Below are 22628 nucleotides of genomic sequence, written 5' to 3' on the forward strand. Positions count from 1 at the left end.
TCAAGGTTTATCTTCACATGTTCTTTTATTCTTAAATCTGGACACTTCTTAGGGACATATCTGGAGCTGTCCCCAGGCAGACAAAATCTGAAATTTCACAATTAAAACCAAAAAATATTTGCTTTTCATTTTGTTCCCATCGGTACTGATTGAGTTTTAAGTCATGAAAACATATTACTTTTATTTTTAAATGTCAAGAGGCATTCTCTAAGAATGAGATTATTGGGCAGTTTTTTATTCTTTACACTTTTCTGCATGAAAAAAAACTGAGCAAATGCTATTTTAAAAATAAAATAAGAAGAGATTTGGATGACAACAAGCAATATATGTCACACGTACATTGCTTTAAACAACAGAAAAAAGGAAAAGGAAATTTGTGTCACTGTCTTCTATGAAACTACTTACATTTCATTATTTAAACCCATGGAACTGGAAGAATAGACATTCTGCCCCATGGTCTAAATGAGTACTATGGCCTGAGGTGTGAGGGGTGTAGGTGATTGAGGTCCTGCCTTCTTGTTAGTCAACGAGGTATCAACTTAACTGTGCTGACTGCTTCTCGCTAAGGGATTTGAGGAACAGATTGTCTTCAATATGTCAACATAATCAGGTGCATAAACTCCATCTCTACCAGATTATAGATTATATTGCTCTCTGCATTTTGAAGAATTTTCACAAAACACAAAGGAAAAAAGACCCAGTTAATTTATCAATGACTATTATTCCACAGCACTGTGCTGAGTATTACTACATTAAATTGTTCATGCTTTGTCTTTACTAAACAAATGTTAACTGATATTAACTAACAAATTCAAAGCAGAAAGGTAAGAGAAAAGCAAGCCAAGAGATATATTTATAATAAAACCACAATAAGGAAACACAAGGGGAAAAAAATCACCTTTCAATTCTTTTTCTTTTCTTAAGGTTCCAGGCAGTGGAATAATTAATTAGGCTGCCATCTCAAGTAAAAATGCTGAAAAGCAAGTGTTAAGTTTGAAAGGGGGTACTTTCCTTGAATTTTGAAGCAGACTTTTATAGCAACAAACTTTTGTATACTTTCTGAGTCATTATAGGCATAAGAACAATGGAGAAAGCATTTTACCAAGACTCTAGCCCTTTCTGAGCTAATCAAGGCTCTAAAAGAGAATGCAAACTATTTGGTAGATGGAAACAAATTCCTTTTCCTTGGACGGGCAAGAGGGAGTTAGAGAAGCAATGCCTCCTTCGGCAGACATCAACCCTGGCAGGAAGAGCTCAGCTCCTGGTAGAAGACAAGGGGCACATGTTCCAAAAGCGGGATCACTTGGCTACATTTCTGCCTTCCTTCAAGAAAGAAGATGGAGGGAAGGTTAGAATTCAGAGAAGAATGGCAGTACTTCATCACTGAGGAACAGACATGCAGAATAATCACAGATGTATAGAACTGGCTGGTCCTGCCAGTTACGTGGTTGATTTTGTGAACAAGACCCTGAGATACCTATAAGAAGCACAGCTATGAACGAAAGATTCACCAGGAAGTCTTGTCTCCTTGTTAACGTTAAACTAGTTTTGAAATTTCTTTTCTTTACAATGAGTCGTGTGAAATTGGAGCAACCTTGGGAGAAGTTTAGAAAGGTGTGGACTCTCAAGCCTCTATTGGACAGTGCCCTTCCAGGGAGTAGGTCTAGGGCATTGACATACAGCAGCAAATGCATCTAAGACCTTTTGAAAGAATAGCTGTGCAGTGGGAATGGGGTGACCGAATTGCACAGGGGCTGTTTTAGAACAAAGGGATTACACCTCCCTACCTTCTTGGATGATATTCCAGTAAAGACACGCTCTCAAAGGAAACACACTCTTGGACATCAAATAGACCACTCAGGCACAGGGAAGCTATGGGTTTAGAGTCAGCTAAAGCATAACTGTAGTACATCTGTCACGGAGAATGCCACACTTGGGAACACTTTAGACTTAGAGCAAGAAAAGACATGTCTCTCAAGAGAAAGGCTTCCCAAATTAAAGCAGTGCATCAGCATTGTGAGATCCATTGAGCAGGTAAAGACAAAGCTGCTTCACAGCCTGCTAGGAATAAGAGCCCTGATTAAAGGTCACGCCATGCTTCAGGTTCTGGTTCCTTCTGCTATTCTTCCCTGACTATTTATCTCCATGAACTTGTCAACAATTATTTGTTGCTTTCTTTCCTCCTTCCTTCCTCATTCTCTCCCTCCTTCCCTCCCCCACTCTCTTTCCTTTCTTCTTTTCCTTCTCTCTCTCCCTTTCTTTTTCCTCTCTTTACTCTTCTCCTCCCAGACTCTTTCTCTCTCCTCTCTTTTGTTTAAGATGGGTTGTACTACCAATACAGTGCTACTGACTCAATAGCCACACTGCTTCCTTCTAGCAGGGATGGCTGTCTATTGCGCCATCTGCATACTCACCTAGTTCTTTTCAGGACACCAGTCACACCTTTGTGAGATGCCTGCCCTTACTAATCAGCCCACATAGAGTCCAAAGCTGTGGCTGTGGCCTAACTATTAGCATCCTGTTCTAACTGAGTCAACTAGCTTGGAAATTCTCTTCTTCTTTTCCAAAGTGGAATTACTAACTAGGTGACTTTGAGAGTTTTTGGAGCAGTTATGTAGATTAAAAAATTCAAAGTCTAAAACAAGCAGAAAGGCAGGATGTTGTTGTTCAGTCACTGAGTCAGGTCCGACTCTTTGCAACCCCATGGACTGTAGCACAGCAGGCTTCCCTGTCCTTCGCCATTACCTGGAGCTTGCTCAAACCCATGTCCATTGAGTTGGTGATGCCATCCAACCATCTCATCCTCTGTCATTCCCTTCTCCTCCTGCCTTCAATCTTTCCCAGCATCAGGGTCTTTTCCAATGAGTCGGCTCCTTGCATCAGATGGGCAAAGTATTGGAGCTTCAGCTTCAGCATCAGTCCTTCCAATGAATATTCAAGGTTGATTTTTGTTAGGATTGACGGGCTTGATCTCCTCACTGTCCAAGGGACTCTCAAGAGTCTTCTCCAAAACCACAATTCAAAGGCATCAATTCTTTGGCACGCAGCCTTTTTTACTGTCCAGCTTTCATATCCATACATGACCACTGGAAAAATCATAGCTTTGACTATAAGGACTTTTGTCAGCAAAGTAATGTCTCTGTTTTTTAATATACTGTCTGGGTTTGTCATAGCTTTTCTTCCAAGGAGCAAGCATCTTTTAATTTTATGGCTGCAGTCATCTTACATGGTAATTTAGAGCCCAAGAAAATAAGATCTCTCACTGTTTTCATTGTTTCCCCATTTTTAGCCATGAAGTTATGGGACCAGATGCCATGATCTTAGTTTTTAGAATGTTGAGTTTTATGCCAGCTTTTTCACTCTCCTTTTTCACCTTCATAAAGACGCTCTTTAGTTTTTCTTTGCTTTCTGCCATAAGGGTGGTGTCATCTGCATATCTGAAGTTATTGATATTTCTGCCTGCAATCTTGAATCCAGCTTGTGCTTCATCCAGCCCGGCATTTCTCATGATGTACTCTGCCTATAAGTTAAATAAGCAGGGTAACAATATATAGCCTTAATGTACTCCTTTTCCTATTTGGAACCAGTCTGTTTTTCCATATCCAGTTCTAACTGGTGCTTTTTGACCTGTATATAGGTTTCTCAGGAGGCAGGTAAGGTGGTCTGGTATTCCCATCGCTTTAAGAATTTTCCAAGTTTATTGTGATCCACACAGTCAAATGTTTGAGCATAGTCAATGAAGCAGGAATAGATGTTTTTCTGTAACTCTCTTGCTTTTTCTAAATCCAACAGATGTTGGAAATTTGATCTCTAGTTTCTCTGCCTTTTCTAAATCCAGCTTGAATATCTAGAAGTTCTTAGTTCACACACTGTTGAAGCCTAGCTTGAAGGATTTTGAGCATTACTTTGCTAGCATGTGAAATGAGTGCAATTGTGTGGTAGTCTGAACATTCTTTGGCACTGCTCTTCTTTGGGATTGGAATGAAAACTGACCTTTTCCAGTCCTGTGGCCACCACTGAGTTTCCAAATTTGCTGGCATATTGAGTGCAGCACTTTCACAGCATCATCTTTTAGGATTTGAAATAGCTCAGCTGGAATTCCATCACCTCCACTAGCTTTATTCGTAGTGATGCTTCCCAAGGTCCACTTGACTTCATGCTACAGGATGTCTGACTCTAGGGGAGTGATCACACCATTCTGGTTATCCAGATAAAGATTTTTTGTATAGTTCTTCTGTGCATTCTTGCCACCTCTTAATATCTTCTGCTTCTGTGAGGTCCATACCATTTCTGTCCTTTATTGTGCCCATCTTTGCATGAAATGTTCCCTTGATATCTCTAATTTCCTTGAAGAAAGCTCTAGTCTTTCCCATTCTATTGTTTTCCTCCATGTCTTTGCATTGTTCACTTAAAAAGGGCTTCTTATCTCTCCTTGCTATTCTTTGGAATTCTGCATTCAGATGGGTGTATCTTTCCTTTTCTCCTTTGCCTTTTGCTTCTTCTTTTCTCAGCTATTTGTAAGGCCTCCTCAGACAACCATTTTCCCTTTTTGTATTTCTTTTTCTTGGGGGTGGTTTTGATCACTGCCTCCTGTATAATGTTATGAACCTCCATCCATAGTTCTTCAGGCACTCTGCCTATCAGATCTAATCCTTTGAATCTATTAATCACTTCTACTTTATAATCATAAGGGATATGATTTAGGTCACACCTGAATGGCCTAGTGGTTTTCCTTGCTGCTGCTACTACTGCTGCTAAGTCGCTTCAGTCGTGTCCGACTCTGTGCGACCCCACAGACAGCAGCCCATTAGGCTCCTCTGTCCCTGGGATTCTCCAGGCAAGAACACCGGAGTGGGTTGCCATTTCCTTCTCCAATGCATGAAAGTGAAAAGTGAAAGTGAAGTCGCTCAGTCATGCCCGACTCTTAGCGACCCCATGGATTGCAGCCTACCAGGCTCCTCCGTCCATGGGATTTCCCAAGCAAGAGTACTGGAGTGGGGTGCCATTGCCTTCTCCGAATGGTTTTCCTTACGTTCTTCAATTTAAGTCTGAATTTTGCAATCAGGAGTTCATGATCTGAGCCATAGTCAACTCCCAGTCTTGTTTTTGCTGACTATATAGAGCTTCTCCAGCTACAAAGAATACAATCAATCTGATTTTGGTATTGACTATTTGGTGATATCAGTCCATGTGTAGTCATCTGTTGTCAGAGGGTGTTGGAAGAGGGTGTTTGCTATGACCAGTGAGGATGATGATTACCTATATCAGTAAGTCACAGATGTGAAGCAAAAAAGATAGGCCCAGTATTAGCTTCTAAAATTCAGACATAACCACCTCAAAGAAAAATTCCAGGAAAAAAAAAAGGCATGTGTTTAAATCTAATCTGAATGTTTTCATCAAAAATGTTCTTTTCAAACACACGGATAGCATGTGGATATAGGATTAAACTGTAGCCAAGGATCTAAATTGAATTTAAACAAGATCTCTTGGTGATAAATGGTCCAGTTTTGGGGATAATCCAACATGGATATCACCTTTAAAGAATGATTTGCCTAGAAGGATAGACTAAACCACTTTTGAATCTATTAGCCAATGTTCAGTTTCTCAAACAATCAGACATATCCACTGGTAATTAACTTAACCAGTTCCACTGTGTGAAAAAGATTAAGTTCTTCCTGCCATTATGGCTCTAATGGAGAGCTTAGTTCAGAGTATGAATGGAGTAACCTCCAGAGATGGAGAATTCATTACTCCCTGATGACCAGGGATGCCGTTTGTCTGGTCTGTTCTTTAATATTCATTAAGAGTTTACAGTGTGTTAAGGTTTGTACAGAACAGACACCAAGACCTCAGCCTGCTAGACTTGTCTGAAAGATACATACAATATTCAGAGACAACAGCTGACCTCATCAGGGTTCAGGAATTGAGCCCAATCACAGACCTGAACTTTAGAGCATGAGGAGTCTTGAATGTTACTGGCCTCACCTTTAACCCAAATAAGATATTGTGGGTCCAGGGAAATGAGCCTTGGCCTTGAAGTCTCACCAACCTGGGATCAAGTCCACGTCAAGTCTGCTACTATGTGCTATGTATTCTTGGACAACTTACCATCTGCTATAGACTAAATGTTTGTGTCCTCACAAATTTCATATGTTGAAGCCTTAGTCCCCAGAGATAGGACCTTTGAGAGGTAATTAGGATGTGAGAGTGGAGTCTTCATGATGAGGTTAGTGCCCTTATGAGAAGAGACAAAAGAGATCTCTTTCTCTACCATGTGAAGATACAACAAGAAGGCAGCCATTGTCAAACCAGAAAGAAGGCTCTCATCAGAACCAGCCAGTCTGGCACCCTGACCTTGGACTGCCAGCCTCCAGAACTGTGAGAATTTATGTTTGCTGTTTAACCCACACACTCTATGATATTTCATTATAGCAGCCTGAGTGGACTATGACAACATCCTTTCTGACACGTTTCTTATCTGTAAAAATGAGAGGGTCCTAAGAAGTTATTGTGAAGATTAGAATATATGTAAAGACTTTTTCACTGCCTGTTAAACCAACCCTGATGAACATGCCAGAGAACCATGGTATGGTGGAAAAGTGATGGATCTGAAGAAGACCAAGGATCTAGGTTGTCACCACCTTCCTCTGTGGCCTCTGTAGGAAGTCACTTCTCCCATGGGGTTTCAATTTACAACAGGGCACTTCTAATTTTGACAGTCTATGTCTCTCTGACTTACAGTGTTACCTCTCCAGTACTATCTGTGTTTAATACACTCCTGGAGCTAGTGAGGCCATCAAATTAAAGGCAAACATCTCCAATAACTTTACTTCATGTACCATGAAAGACACCCAGGTTTGGTTTTTTTCCCCCCTTTTCTAGCTTTTATACAGGAAACTCTAGCAACTTACAAACTATAATAGCGAAATACTAACTGCACCAACTCTGTGTAAAGATGGTCATGGGGAGAGAATCCCAAAAGGAGATAATCCAGTATTTTAAGGTCAGCAAATCAACAGAACCGCTCTCAGTTTGTAGGACATAGAAACTGCATAAGCCTTAAGGGTCAGTTAAAAGTGAGAGTCAGAGCCCTTCACCTTTATAAAGAGACTAAACAACAAAAATAGAGAACTCATTGAGTTGAGTGTAAAGGCCACTCAGATCAGCAGCAATCCTCCAGGGATAATTTCTGTAATTGTTTTGAAATCTATCTTTATTTAAATGATTTTTCCTGAACTCTGAAACACTTCCTGAGGAGAAAAAATATCCTCATCTCTGGTTGTATTCTTTTGGAGCAGAACCACTCAGTGGATCCAGTTCTGACTGAAGATCAAACAACAAAATCAAGGAGATTTTTTAAATAGATGGAATCTATATTTAGTCAAATGTAAAGTTGCCTTTTCCAGAAACATTTTGTTTTACCGCTGCATTGATTTCATTTTTCTTGCTACCCTTCTAATACTCTCTGAGAGAATGTGACATAGTTCAGGGCCTCTTGGACAATTATGATGGATGGGAAGAACCTGCTAGGGATATGTACTGAATAGGATGGAAATTCAGAGCAGCCTGGAGTTCTAGTTTCCTGAGAAAAAAAAAACACATTATCATTTTCTCTGTAGGTGAAGGAAAAATAGCAAGCCTTCAGAAGGTCCTCTATCATCACCAAAGTAAAGTCTGACGTGACAATTTTCGTGAGGAAAAATGTATGTACAGCAAGTCCGTTGATCACAGATCACTAAACACTTGCAGAATTCTTATAATACCTCATCTTGTCACGCTCTCTATACCGACATATATTGGACAGTCTAAAAGGTTCGTTCAGTTTTTTTCCGTAAGATGGCTCTAGCAGAACTTAGTTGCCCTCAACTTCATTTGAAACAATTTTGTTAGAATGTATTGTGACAGTTATCATATCAGGTGCATTAAAAAAAAAATCAAAATTGGTGAATTTTCTTTTTTCATTTTTTAAAAAAAGAAATTTGGCTGTGTTGGGTCTTCGTTGCTGTGAGTGGGGGCTGTTCTCTAGTTGCGAGGTGCGCGGGCTTCTGGTTGCGGTGGCTCCCCTTGTTGCAGAGCACAGGGTCTTGGCGCGTGGGCTCAGCAGTTGTGACCTGAGTGCTCTCAAGTGCAGGCCCAGTAGTTGTGGCGCATGGGCTTCGTTGTTCTGCAGCATATAGGACCTTCCCGGACCAGGGGCTGAACCGGTGTCCCCTGCATTGCAAGGTGGATTCTTAACCTCTGGACCACCAGGGAAGCCCCCAAATTGGTGAATTTTTTTATAGCCATTTTAATATTGAAGATGGAAGAAAAAAGACATTGTGGTATATTATGCTTTATTATTTCAAGAAAGGTAAAAATGCATCTGAAGTGCAAAAAAAGATTTGTGCAGTGAATGGAGAAGGTGCTGTGACTATGGATTTTGTCAAAAGTGGTTTGTGAAGTTCCATGCTAGAGATTTCTCACTGGCCAATGCTCCACAATTGGTCAGATGAATTGAAGTTGATAGTGATCAAATTGAACTTTAATTGAGAACAATCAACATTATACCAGGCAGGAGATGGCTGACATACTCAAAATATCCAAATCAAGCATTGAGAATCATTTGCACCAGCTTGCATATGTTAATTGCTTTGATATTTGGGTTCCAACAAGAGGGGAAAAAAAACTTTCTTGACCGTATTTCCAAATGCAGTTCTCTACTTAAATGTAACAGAAACGTTCCATTTTTTAAACAAACTGTGATGGGCAATGAAAAAAATGTACGCTATACAATAATGGGGAACAGAAGAGATCATGGGGCAAGCAAAATGAACCAACAACAACCATACCAAAGGCCAGTCTTCATCCAAAGAAGGTGATGTTGTGTATGTGGTGGAATTGGAAGGGAGTCAGTCCTCTATTATAAGCTCCTTCTGGAAAACCAAATGGTTAGTTCCAACAAGAACTGCTTCCAAGTAGGCCAAGTGAAAGCAGCACTCAGTGAAAAGCATCCAGAATTAGTCAACAGAAAACATATAACCTTCCATCAGGATAATGTAAAATCACGTTTCTTTGATGACCAGGCAAAAACTGTTACAGCTTGGCTGGGAAGTTCTGAACATCCACCGTATTCACCAGACATTGCACCTTTGGATTTCCATGTATTTTGGTCTATACAGAATTCTCTTAATGGAAAAAATGTCAAATCCCTGGAAGACTGTAAAAGGCACCTGGAACAGTTCTTTGCTCAAATAGAACAAAGTACTGGGAAGATGGAATTATGAAGTTGCCTGGAAAATGGCAGAAGGTAGTGGAACAAAAGAGCAAATATGTTGTTCAATAAAGTTTTGGATGGAAATTAAAGATGTGTCTTTTACTTAAAAATCAAAGGAAATTTTTGACCAATCCAATATATTCTACTTTATTTTAATTCATAGCATTCGCCACTACCTCACATATTAAAATAAACAACTTTCCTCTTCCCTTATTAGAATATAAATCCCAAGAAGGCAAAAACTTGACTTATTTTTTTCACTGCTATATTCCTAGTGCCTAGTACCCTGCCTGACCCACTGTGAAAGGTCAATAGAGAATCTCTGAATGAATGAATGAGTGAATAGTAAAATTTAAACTCAACACCACTTGGGCTAGGTTTATAGCTCAATGCTGTTCTATGATCACACAAATTATTTGTAAACTCATAGCTTCAGGTTTGGAGCTGAATAGAAAGTTTAATAGAAGGTTTGGTTATTTGTATCTGAAAATGTCTATATCCTTTGACCAAGGAGTTCTATTATTGGAGAAGACTCTTGAGAGTCCCTTGGTCTGCAAGGAGATCCAACCAGTCCATCCTAAATGAAATCAGTCCTGAAGATTCATTGGAAGGACTGACACTGAAGCTGAAGCTCCAATACTTTGACCATCTGATGTGAAGAACTGACTCATTGGAAAAGACGCTGATACTGGGAAAGACTGAAGGTAGGAGGAGAAGGGGATGACAGAGGATGAGATGGCTGGATGGCATCACCAACTTGATGGACAGGAGTTTGAGTAAACTCCAGGAGTTGGTGATGGACAGGGAAGCCTGCCGCGCTGCAGTCCATGGCGTCGCAAAGAGTTGAATACGACTGAGCGACTGAACTGACTGACTGACAAAGATTTATGCACAAATTTAAAAGGCGTTCATGGCAGTTTTATTTATAACAAAGAAAACTGGAAGCTTTTTATTTATTAATAACTTTAATACTTATCAATAATTTGACATTTATAATTTAATGTCAAACAACCAGGTAATGGCTTCTGACTTTCTCCTTTTCCTAGGGCCTTCAGGGTGAGCATCATAGGGGTCATGGAAACTGCTTAAAAACAATGACCTGGTCTAATATCCTCTTTATACAGATAGGGGAAAGGAGACTGCAGGGCAGTCATATGCTCAATGTCACATGTGTTGCTTGATTAAAATAGTTCAGCTATAGTGTAACATATAGTTTTCTAACAAGAGGATTAAGAATATATGATGGTAAAATTAAAAAAAAAAAAAAAGAATATATGATGGTAAAATACTAAAGACAGTAACAATATTGACTAAGAGAAGTAAGACCCCGCATTTGATATTACAGTGTTACCACTCAAACCTAATCCTTCTACACCAAAGGATATTTTACAATAGAGTGTATGGCTTAAGAAATAGGATTTTCTTTTTCTATTTGTTTTCCTTTAGTTTGGAAAAAGTCTCTAGATTACAGAAAACTATAGAGAATAATAAAAACATCTATCGTGGACATACATTAATCTTTTGTCTTCTTTGACATATAAATATTACATATTTTGTGACATATATATATCATACATACATATATATATACATATCCATGACTGATAAACTTGTGAGAGTAAACTAAGAAAATCCAGTATTTTTAAATCAGGAGGACCTCCATGAGGATGAATTATGTTGTTCTGTGAAGTCCTACTGTTAGATAATACAGATTATATATAATAGAGATACATGAGAGAGATATATATATATATGTATATATACACATATATATATGAAGCAAAGAAGACAAAAAATATATATTTAAATTTTTAATATTTGAAATGCAGTACATTTTATACATTTATAATTATATCATATGCTAAAAAATATTTATTTATATATTTATGTATGTTTAAATAAAGGAAACAAAACATTAGGTACGATCGAAGTCCTCTCTATATTTCATTTTAGCTCATTCCTCTCCCTCCACCATTCTCAGAAGCAAACACACTCATGAATTCAACCTGGACTCCTATGTCCCATAAATGTATTTCTTTGCTTGTTTTATCTATACAGGTAGATTTTTAAATCAAAATATTAATTAAGTGGATCTTAACATAGTTGTTAAAATAATAAAAAGATTTACTTGTTGAGAGAGGCAATTTTAGAAACTTCAAACCTTTGAACTAGATTCCTTTTTTTTTTTTTGATTTCTTGAAATAACTACTACAAACTCTACTATAGTCTATTATTTTATTCCTTGGATCCTTACACTGAACTTGATTGACTCAAACTTATCATTCAACCAAATGTATTGATACTTAGTTAAATGATCTAGGAGATAGAAAAGGCTGCTGAATTCAGAGCCAATAAAAGCAGACCTGAGAGCAGAGGTGACGACCATTGTCCTGATATCGAAGGAAATAAAAAGACACCAGAAACTGGATATATACATGTATGATACTGAATAGAGAAAATTTTTAAATTACATTAGGGAGGCAGAGATATATCTTTTAGAAAGATTTCCATCAAAAAATTATTGAGATTTTTAAAAAATATCTAATGTTTGGGTCTCTAGGCAGTCATGCAGTTCATTCTGGCTCTGCCACTTGTTGGATGACTTTCACTTCCCTGAATGTAGGTCCTCCCAGTATAATGGGAATAATAATAGTATCTACTGCATAGAGTTGTTGTAAAAATGAAGTGAGATGTTCCTTGTAAAAAAGTTCAGTGCCTGGCACAGATAAGGTACACATGCATGTTAGCTGCTGGTAGTGAAAGTAGTAGCAATAATATCGAAACCAGCCCATGAGGAAAAGTTCATGACCTGGTATGTGGACAGGGCACAAACTCTGGAGCCTCTGTACCTCTTTACCAGCTGTGTGGGCGTGGGGGCAATGACAGTACAGAGGTTCTTCCGGGCTGCTACGAGCATTTGGTCGGTATGGAAAATACTAAGTGCATGTTTTAAGAACACAATCAATATGAGCTGTTAGAAATATCCCAGATAGAGAATGCCTTAGTATTCTTAAAGCACATCCTAATTTTAAGGTGCAGAAGCAAGCTCACAGTTTCCTCACAGCAAGAAGTAAAGGGAAGTTAGGGGACTGAACTGCATTGATTAGTTTGTCCCGGAGCACCCTCTGTCTAGGTTCAGAACGACTGTAATGCTGTCACTGCTGTAAATACAGCCCTGAATGCTCTCAGCTCTGCAGGAGTATGAAGAGACCCAAAACGTGAACTCTTTTTCCTTGAGAAGGGGTGACTAAACTCCCTCTGAAATTCTGATAAGGTCACCAAGAGAAGGAGGCCTAGAAGATACTCTTAAAAATAGACTAGTGAATAGTGAAATAAGTACTTTATCATTCCAAAGTACTTCCACACATGATAACACCTCTAATCCTCAGAGCCACCCTAGAGAAAGGAGGTATCATCCCCATTTCTCAGAGGAGGAAAGTGGGATACGGAGAACTGAAGTGACTTGCTCAAAGTTCCTCTGTTAGTAAGAGGAAAATCTGGTTCTCTCTTGCTCTGCTCCTTACTAAGTGAATGTTTAGAACTTCTCTTACCCACACATGAACCTATGGAATGTTCCTTGCTGGCATGTGCTTTTCTTTGTGGGGACGATTTTATTTTTCCAACTTTTTGGTTTCCTTGTTTCTTTTGGTCAACTTAACTCTAAATCCCACACTCTTGCCTGTTACATCATAGATGCAGAGTGCAGTGCACACGTGTATGAACACACACACACATCCCTGTATACATGTGTAAGCACGTGCTGGAGAACAACTGGAGTCTGTTTTTCATATTTTATCATTTTTAGCTGTATTTTTAAAAGACGAAAATCTTTGATAGAGGTCAAAGACTGATGTGATTCAGAAAAATTTGAGTATGCTAAATCACTTTTTTGGACTACAGCCTGCGAAATAAGTCAGTCCCAAAAGGGAGGGGGGAGTGTTTTTCATTTTAAACGAACCATATTTTCTGAAAACATGATTTAATTTCTTTTATAAAAGAAGAGGGCAAGAACGTTTGTTGGTCTCCAGCTGTCAAACCCGCCTCCCATACTTCTGCCCTGAAGCAAAAGGAAGGGACATCAGGTGACAGACCCCAAATTGCAACTAGTCACACAAATTACAGACCTTCTTATCATGGTATCCTCTTGACTTTCTGCCTTTCCACTACAATGAAGAACAGACACAGTTTAAATCAAAATGACTCTCATGGGTAATTTTACAAAACAAATAGAAGGCACAGGGTCCCCCCCTCCCCCACTTCCCCAGCTTTCCCTGCTGGGCCAGGCTGTTCCCTCTTTCCAGGCAGGCAGGAGCTAATAATTAGAAAGACCTTCCCCACCCCAGAGTGATGTGCTGCTTGCCAACAGCCCTGTTTGCTTTGAAGAAAGAGTTTGACAAAATAAATACTAAAAACGACCAACTATAATCAGATGCCAAGTTCCATTTTCAAGAAAGGGCTTCTGTATGTGGCACCTCACTGCCCGGTGGTGGGGACTGATCCAAGCTCTGTTCTGGGTTTATCACGAGGCCAGGCCTATCACAGTCTTTCTCTTAGCCTTTCAACTTCCATGCTAGGACACTTTTCACAGAGACTATGAATAATTTCATTTACCATTCAAGAGTCAATTCAGAAATGTAGCAACTCGGGACTATTAGGAAAGTCTTTAGATATTACTGCTTTTAGCACTAGGGGAAAGCTTGGTGAAGTCAGTAGACAGGAAAGTAAAGGCAGGGTTAATCAGCACTCAGGAAATGTCATTATTTACAAAAAAAAAAAATTTTTTTTTTGAGGCATTCCGCTCACTGGATAAAACTTAGTCTTATTTACATTACCTGTAGCTCTGTTACCTATAAACTGTGGAGCCTGAGACTGCCAACACGGTGAGAAGCAAAACAGGTGTGCCTGCCTGTTCCCATTATGCACGTTAGCCCATGGCCTTGCACACACAGCCTGTTAAACAGCTGAGATGGAAACCATGATGGTGCAGGCCAAACACTAGCCTGAAGGCCTGTCTGTCTTGGGATTTGGCCATTTACATTGATTTTTTTTTTTACGTTTTTCACGAAACACAAATATTTGCCACGGCAACTGCGGTGTCACATGACATACTGCTACATAAACAGCTTAGAAATCTCTTAAGGAGAGACAGCCCACCCGTGCTGCAAATACAGTGAAAACATCTTGAGGAAGACGTGCATGTTAAAAGACAAGGTCTACAAAGAACAGGTAACAGTTGACTATATAGACACAGGGGGATTAATTTCTTCTGTGTCACTCTTCAATTCTGCTTTCATTTTCTTTTTTTTTTTAATGGGAGCAGCTGTAAACATGACCCCATAGGGTAAGCCCAGAAAAAAAAAAGAAAAACACTGCCAGCTGTCTCCTTCTATGTTGAAAAGTTTCAATTATCACAAGTCTGTCTGTGGCTCATAAACATAAGAAAGCAAGCTATAAAAGTCCAGCACCTTTAAACTAGGAGAATCTCCATAGGGATGAGCATTGTATTCTGAGGTCCTAAGGTCAGAGAATAGAGCCCCTTTCCCTTCTGCATTAAGGTATCTGTCCAAAACTGGGGAACTTGCTTTATTATCCTATGCTTAACGATAAAGGAAACCTCACAATAACATGCTTCCCTGGTGGCTCAGATGGTAAAGAATCTGCCTGCAATGCAGGAGACCTGGGTTCAATCTCTGGGTTGGGAAGATCCCCTGGAGGAGGGCATGGCAACAGACTCCAGTATTCTTGCTTGGAGAATCTTCATGGACAAAGGAGCCTGGTGGGCTACAATCCATGGGGTCTCAGAGTCGGACATGACTGAGTGACTAAGCACAGTACCTACAGCACACAGCATACAATAATATACCCTATGTAACACAAATTTGTATATAAAGCCTTGTATTCCAGACTCCTGGGCCCTTGACCAGATAGCAGTAGAGATTAACTGAATCAGTTAGTCTAGAAATAATAGAACATGATTGAATTTTTTAGATCCTACTGATACTGTCATGGTAGAGTTTATTTGCAGAACAATCTTCCCTTTTAAAATCAAATGCATCCCAGCAGCAGCAGAAATAATATTTAGTTCTATGTGAAACATACAACTCTATAACATGCACATATTACCAAAAATCTCACTGAGGATATTGTAAATTAGAACAATTTTCTTTTATTAGTTAGGAATATGAATACCTTTGATCTCTGTCTCTTGAGAGAGACAGTCTTCATCTCCTCTGGAATCGACTCTGTTCTCTGGGGTGCAGCAAACGGGGCTGTGGACAGAGGTGAAGAAGGGTTACCTCTTCCAAAAAGAGAGACTGATTCATTGGGTTGATGCTGTTGGGTTTGCACCTTAAAAGTCAGGTGGCTCTGTCACCCATTCTCTGTTCACTCCCAGTCATTCTTGTATCAATTCAATGAAACATTTGTGATCATTGACTTCAAAAGGAAAGCAAAGAGCTTGGAAGAGCAACAGTTCCATCAGAATATAAAGTCAACTCCCCTATGCAAACTTCCTAGAGAAAGAGGCACATTTTTAAAGAAAGCAACTTAGAAAGTTATCCTTGTCTTATAAAATGTTTCACTCTAAGATTTCTTTTAATAGCTGTATTCCCAAATTCGGTCTAAAGGGACTTGATGGTTGGGTTAGTCGCTAAGTCGTGTCCGACTCTTGCGACCCCATGGCCTGCCAGTTTCCTCTGTCCATGGGATTCTCCAGGCAAGAATACTGGAGTGGGTTGCCATTTCCTTCTCCAGTAACTATATATAGGATGGACTATTCTAATGTATAATCATTTAAAAAGACAATTCTAAAGAATTTAAGAGGCTTGGGGTAAATAAAGCAAGTGAAAAACATTTTTATTTTTAACACTTTTTTATTTTATTTTTATATTTAACACATAAATATTGTTTTGGGAATAAATCTATAAGCAACAACTTTTGGAGAACACATCTAGTCCATAGTGGAGGTAAGCCTACATGCTAGATAATGCTTGTAAGAGAAATCGAATCTCTACCATTGCCTGGCAGCAAACACAGCTGCCTTTACAAAACAGCTCAAATCTGATTCTCAGGAGAGAAAAATCCTTATACTGCTCTTTTTAAGAAAGAGAACAAATAATTTATTTACATAGTTAATTGAGTCAAAGAAGTGAGGCTTCTTTCTACTCATTTCCTTAGTCCACCCCTTTTCTGTCAGTTCTCTAACAACAAATCTTAGAAAGAATTAACAGATACTCTTCAAATATCAGCACCCTTCGATAGCTCAGCTGGTAGAGCTGCTGCTGCTAAGTCACTTCAGTCGTGTCCAACTCTGTGCGACCCCATAGACGGCAGCCCGCCAGGCTCCCTCATCCCTGGGATTCTCTAGGCAAGACCACTGGAGTGGGTTGCCATTTCCTTCTCTAATGCACGAAAGTGGAAAGTGAAAGTGAAGTCGCTCAGTCATGTCTGACTCTTCACAACCCCATGGACTGTAGCCTACCAGGCTCCTCCGGCCATGGGCTTTTCCAGGCAAGAGTACTGGAGTGGGGTGCCATTGCCTTCTCCGAGCTGGTAGAGCAGAGGACTGTAAAGGTGATAAGCTGCTGTCATCCTTAGGTCGCTGGTTCAATTCCGGCTCGAAGGAGGTAATAAACTTTGGCTTCCCTGATAGCTCAGGTAAAGAATCCACCTGCAATGCAGGAGACCCTGGTTTGATTCCTGGGTTGGGAAGATCCCCTGGAGAAGGGATAGGCTACCCACTCCAGTATTCTGGCCTAGAGAATTTCATTGGGTTGCAAAGAGTCGGACACGACTCAGCAACTTTCACTTTCTTCAAATACAGCATGCTATGCTATGCTATGCTAAGTCACTTCAGTCGTGTTCGACTCTGTGTGACCCCATAGACGGCAGCCCACCAGGCTCCCTTGTCCCTAAGAACACTGGAGTGGGTTGCCATTTCCTTCTCCAATGCAGGAAAGTGAAAAGTGAAAGTGAAGTTGCTCAGTCGTGTCCGACTCCCAGTGACCCCATGGACTGCAGCCTACCAGGCTCCTCCGTCCATGGGATTTTCCAGGCAAGAGTACTGGAGTGGGGTGCCATTGCCTTCTCCCAAATACAGCATATCAATATACAATTTAGAATTCCACTTTGAGCACTTGGTTCTCTCACACTACCTCAAGTAGGCTGCAGGGAATGTCTTCAGCCATCTCCTAAAAAGTAGCAGGAATTCCATTGTCTTAGCACTAGAGATCACCTTCACAAAAGACTTTTGTTGTGTTGGACAAACCCTATTTTACCACCTTTCTGCTTCCAGCGATCCTCCTATACTGTGAGACTGCCCACCACCTTCCCCAAGGTTAGGCAATTGGCCATACAACTGGCTATACAATGGATTCTGCATCACAGATTCAACCAATTTCTATCCACGGTTGGCTGAATCCGCAGACACAGAACCCAGGAATACACAGGGCCAACTGTGCAACGCCATTTTGTAGAAGACCATTGAGCATCTGCAGATTTTGGTATCCACAGCAGGTCCTGGAACCAACAATCCCCCGTGGACACAGAGGGAAGACTGTAGTGTGTGAAGACACCATTTTCATCCTACAAGTTTTTGCCTTGACTTCTGTGCTCTCCTACCCAGTTGTCCACTTGAACTTGGCTCTCTAACTTTGAAGGTCAGCTCCTGTATACCCAGGATAGTATGAATTCAGAGTCACCCATAAAGCCTGTTTTTCCTATTATCTGCAACTTCAGTACACTTTTTGTTTAACTTTCAGGTTCCTGCAGACAAATGAGATTTATTGCTAAATTACCGTGATGAAACAAAATAGCAGTTGAGAAGTGGGCATAATTTTTAAAGGAATTTATTAAATTTATTAATTCCTTTTTAGAGGAATTTATTAAAATTTCAGTGAAATTTGGTAGGATAAAGATATGATTGCAATTTCACATGGATAATCCATGGTTAATGGTTATCTCTAAAAAAATTTTTTGGAGGTTTTTCTTCATTACCTGCAGAAATTCTATCATTAAATTTATAACTTCATATGGCCTTGAATTTTATGGGATACATGCATTTGATGAATGTCTGCATCCTAAGACACTGCCTATTTTGCTACTCAGTTTCCATTCTGAAAAAATCTGTAGGATAAATTTTGCCTCAATGTCAGGGGGATAAAAAATCTTGTCTTTCTGGAAGTATTTGTATGATTCTTGTGGTAGCAATTTATTGTTATGTGCTTCCCAGGAAGCCATCTCACTTTTTTCCTTGCTAATTTTAGAACCTCAACTTTTTTTCAGGGTATCAACATTCCCAGCTTCTAGGGTTTCCAGATTTAGGAAAACAATTTTTTAAAAAGGGTATGCAGTTAAATTTAAACTTTAGATAAACAAGAAGTAATGTTTTAAGTAAGCCCCAGATATTACATATATTTCAAAGAACAGAATTTCATGAATGGATTAGACCAAGCATAATCAATAATACTAAGTATTTCGTTTATGTCCCCAATCCTAATACTAGTACTACTACTAAGTCACTTCAGTCGTGTCCAACTCTGTGTGACCCCATAGACGGCAGCCCACCAGGCTCCCCTGTCCCTGGGATTTTCCAGGCAAGAGTACTGGAGTGGGCTGCCATTTCCTTCTCCAATGCATGAAAGTGAAAAGTGAAAGGGAAGTCGCTCAGTCGTGTTCGACTCTTCTCGACCCCATGGACTGCAGCCCACCAGGCTCCTCCGTCCATGGGATTTTCCAGGCAAGAGTACTGGAGTGGGGTGCCACTGCCTTCTCCATCCTAATACTAATCCTAACCTTATCCTTGCACGTTCACTTGCAGCCTTTCTTGTCTTTAACAGTGGCCGTGTGACCAGTGAGAATTGAAGGGAGGCCCATCCAAGGGCTTCCAGGAAGAGACTGGTGCTACTATTTCCCCCTCTTGCTGCCTGGAATGAGCATGTTAAGGCACAAATCTGCAGGAGTCATCTTAGAGCTGTGAAGTGGATGAACGAAACATGCTAAAGAAGGTAAAGCAGAAAGAGAGTTGTTACAATGCTGTGTATAAGCACCACCGTCGCTAGTTTCCCTACTTCCTGATTCCTTCCGAGACAAATGAACTCACTGTTTAAGCCCTGCTAGTTAGGGTTTCTGATAGGTGCAGTCACATACATGCCTGACGGGTACCCTTCCCTCCCGCTCCTTCTCTCTATACCATGCTTCCTCTCATTGCACGGGCTAGGGTCTCAGGGGCAGTGTCCAACAGTGACGGCAGTAAGAGTGAGGGCAGCAGTGGTCATCCTTGAACTGTCTCTGCTTTTAATGAGGAAATATTAACAGAATACTTCTAAAGCCTCCCTACTAAGAACACTGTTTGCTTTGGGGTTTTGGTTGAAGACAACAATCAGGTTCAGAAAATTCTCTCCTACTTCTATGCTGCCCAGAAGATTTTCTCTTATTATTAATGTTGAATTGTGTTTTATGATTTTTAAATTTTGATGTATATTAAGATGATCATAGAGTTTTTCTTTATTAATCTGTTAATGTGGTGAATTATATTGTTCGATTTTTCTAATGTTGAATCTGCCACATATTCTTCCTTGATTATGATGAATGTAAAAACATACTGCTAACTTTTTATTTTTGGACGATACTTGCTTTATAGTGTTGTGGTGGTCTCTACCATACATCAATATGAATCGGTCTTTTATACTGATTGTATATACCCCCTCCCTCTTGAGTCCCTCTCCCCCCACATTTCACTCTTCTAGGCTGTCACGGAGCACCAGGCTGGGCTCCCTGTTACACAGCAGTTTCCTGCTAGTTATATATTTTACACATTATAGTCATACTGCTACCTTGTATTTAGAATGCTATTTTTTATGTTCCTGAGATTGACTTATATATTTTTTCTTGCACTGTCCTCATCTAGTTTTGGTACCAAAGTTTTAGTAGCTTCATAAAACCAGCTGGCAAGCTCTCCTTTTTTTGTTTCCCTATGGCATTTAATATACGAATTACCTGATCTTTAAAATTGGTAAAGCTTGCCTATAAAAGACCTGAGGCCTTTTTTGCTTGGTATATGTGTGTGTGTGTGTGTGTGTGTGTGTGTAAGTATGCACATGTCCGTCTGTAAGACAGATATTTTTACCTACCAAGTCAAATTTTCTAACGTTATTGTTTTAAGTTTCCTATTTTTTCTTGAATTAACTTAAGTAATTTAGATTTTTCTAGGAAAATTTTCATTTTGTTTTTTAAAATATATTGACATTGTTATCATATTATTTTTTTTAATTCTATCTGCAGTTTCTGCATTTTTTCATTTTCATATTATTTATTTGTTCCTTCTATTTTTAAAAATTATAGCCTTATTGAAGTATAACTGACAAAATAAATTATAAGATATTTAAAGTGTACATTGTGATGATAAATATACATATATATATATATATATAATACATACCAGAAACTCATGCAACTTAATAGCAAAAAACAAAATAACCCTAATTTTTAAATGAGTAAAGGACCTGAATAGACATTTTTCTACTCACTGAGGCAAAACTCACCAGGCTACTAAATCCAAAGGAAAACATAGGAAAGGAAAAATTTAGGACAACCTTTCTCCTGAACGATGGTAAACAAAATATTAGCAAATGAAATCCAGCAATGCATACACAGGATGATATATTGTAGCTAATTTGGCTTATTTCTCAAGGGCATAGAGAATTAACAGGGGTATCAGGGGAACCAGCTAAAACAGATTTAAATAAGAACCAGAGTCTTATAATATAATACCCACAATGTCAAAGTTTCTATTGAGGATCACTCACCATACCAAGAACCAGGAACTGAATGAAAAAAGACAAGGACTAGATACCAACCCTGAGATGACAGAAAGCTTAAAATTACCTGACAAAAATTTTAAAGCAACCATCATAAAAATGTTCCACAAGCAATTACAGAAACACATGAAACAAAAGAAATAATATGAAATCTCAGCAAAGAAACAGAAAGTCTCCACAGAGAAAACAGAATATGTAAGGAGGAACTCAACTGAATTTTTAATTGTGTTAAAATACACAAAACAAGGAATTCCCTGGTGTTTCAGTGGTTAGGATTCGGTGGTTTCACTGCCATGGCCTGGGTTCAATCCATGGTCCAGGAACTAAAATCCCACAGCTGTGCAGGGCAGCCAAAAAAAAAAAAAACCACATTTATCATCTTAACCATTTTTAAGTGTACATTTTTTTAAACAAATTGAAATTTTGGAACAGAAAAATACAGTCATCTAAATACAAAATTCAGTGGATGGCTCAACAGCAGAATGTAGAGGACAGGTAAATCAGTGAACTAGAAGACAGAAAAATAGAAATTACCCAATCTGAACAATGGAGAGAAAAGACATGGGCGGGGGTGGGGTGCAGGGAAATGAACAGAGCCTCAAGGACCTGTGGGAGTCTACCAAGAGATCTAACATTTGTATCCTGTAGCCTATAAAGAGAGGCAATACAGGGCAAAGCTGAAAAAAAAAAAAATGTACTCAAAGAAATAATGGCTGAAAACCCCCCAAATTTGGCAAAACATACAACCCTATAGAAGGTGAGCCAATCCCAAACAAGGTGCTACTGCTACTGCTGCTAAGTTGCTTCAGTCGTGTCCGACTCTGTGCGACCCCATAGACGGCAGCCCACCAGGCTCCCCTGTCCCTGGGATTCTCCAGGCAAGAACACTGGAGTGGGTTGCCATTTCCTTCTCCAATGCATGAAAGTGAAAAGTGAAAGGGAAGTCGCTCAGTCGTGTCTGACTCCTAGTGACCCCCATGGACTGCAGCCCACCAGGCCCCTCCGTCCATGGGATTTTTCCAGGCAAGAGTACTGGAGTGGGTTGCCATTGCCTTCTCCACCCAAACAAGACAAAACCAAAGAAATTCACGTTAAGATATGGTCAAGACTTCCTAAAAACTAAAGACAGAGAAAAATCTTGGAAGCAGGAGAAAAAAAGCAACACCTTACCTACAGCAGAAAAAAAAAAGGGACAGTAGATTTCTCATCAGAAACCATGAAAGAGAAAGGAAGTGGCAAAAGGTTTTTTTAAATACTGTAAGAAAACCACTGTCAACCCAGAATCCTAAAGCTAGTGAAAATATCCTTTAGGAAATAAAGAAGAAATCAAGACAGTCTAAGATGAAGAAAAATGAAGATAATTTGTCACTAGTACTCTGACCCTCAGTTCAGTTCAGTCGCTCAGTCCTGGCCAATTCTTTGTGACCCCATGGACTGCAGCACGCCAGGCCACCCTGTCTATCACCAACCCCGGAGCTTGCTCAAACTCATGTCTGTCGAGTCAGTGATGCCATCCAACCATCTCATACTCTGTTGTCCCCTTCTCCTTCTGCCTACAG

General features: G+C 39.6%; 1 protein-coding gene and 1 long non-coding RNA gene across 2 annotated transcripts in view; one reads left to right on the forward strand and one right to left on the reverse strand.

Annotated features, from left to right (window-relative positions):
* The window catches only part of LOC147365297 (uncharacterized), a 14374-nt gene extending 964 nt beyond the window's left edge, over positions 1 to 13410 (forward strand). The window contains exon 2 of the long non-coding RNA XR_015135368.1: positions 9765 to 13410. This is a non-coding gene — a long non-coding RNA (uncharacterized LOC147365297). The remainder of the gene's footprint in view (positions 1 to 9764) is intronic.
* The window catches only part of IQCH (IQ motif containing H), a 231508-nt gene that overhangs the window by 120761 nt on the left and 88119 nt on the right, over positions 1 to 22628 (reverse strand). Inside the window, 2 exon segments of the mRNA XM_086322857.1 lie at positions 13378 to 13416; positions 15443 to 15522. Coding sequence (XP_086178983.1) covers positions 13378 to 13416; positions 15443 to 15522 — 119 coding nt within the window.

The sequence above is a fragment of the Bos grunniens genome, chromosome 10, assembly GCF_055505025.1.
Source record: "Bos grunniens cultivar Pamir isolate PY7600 chromosome 10, Bosgru_T2T1.0, whole genome shotgun sequence".
Classification (NCBI taxonomy): Eukaryota; Metazoa; Chordata; class Mammalia; order Artiodactyla; family Bovidae; genus Bos; species Bos grunniens.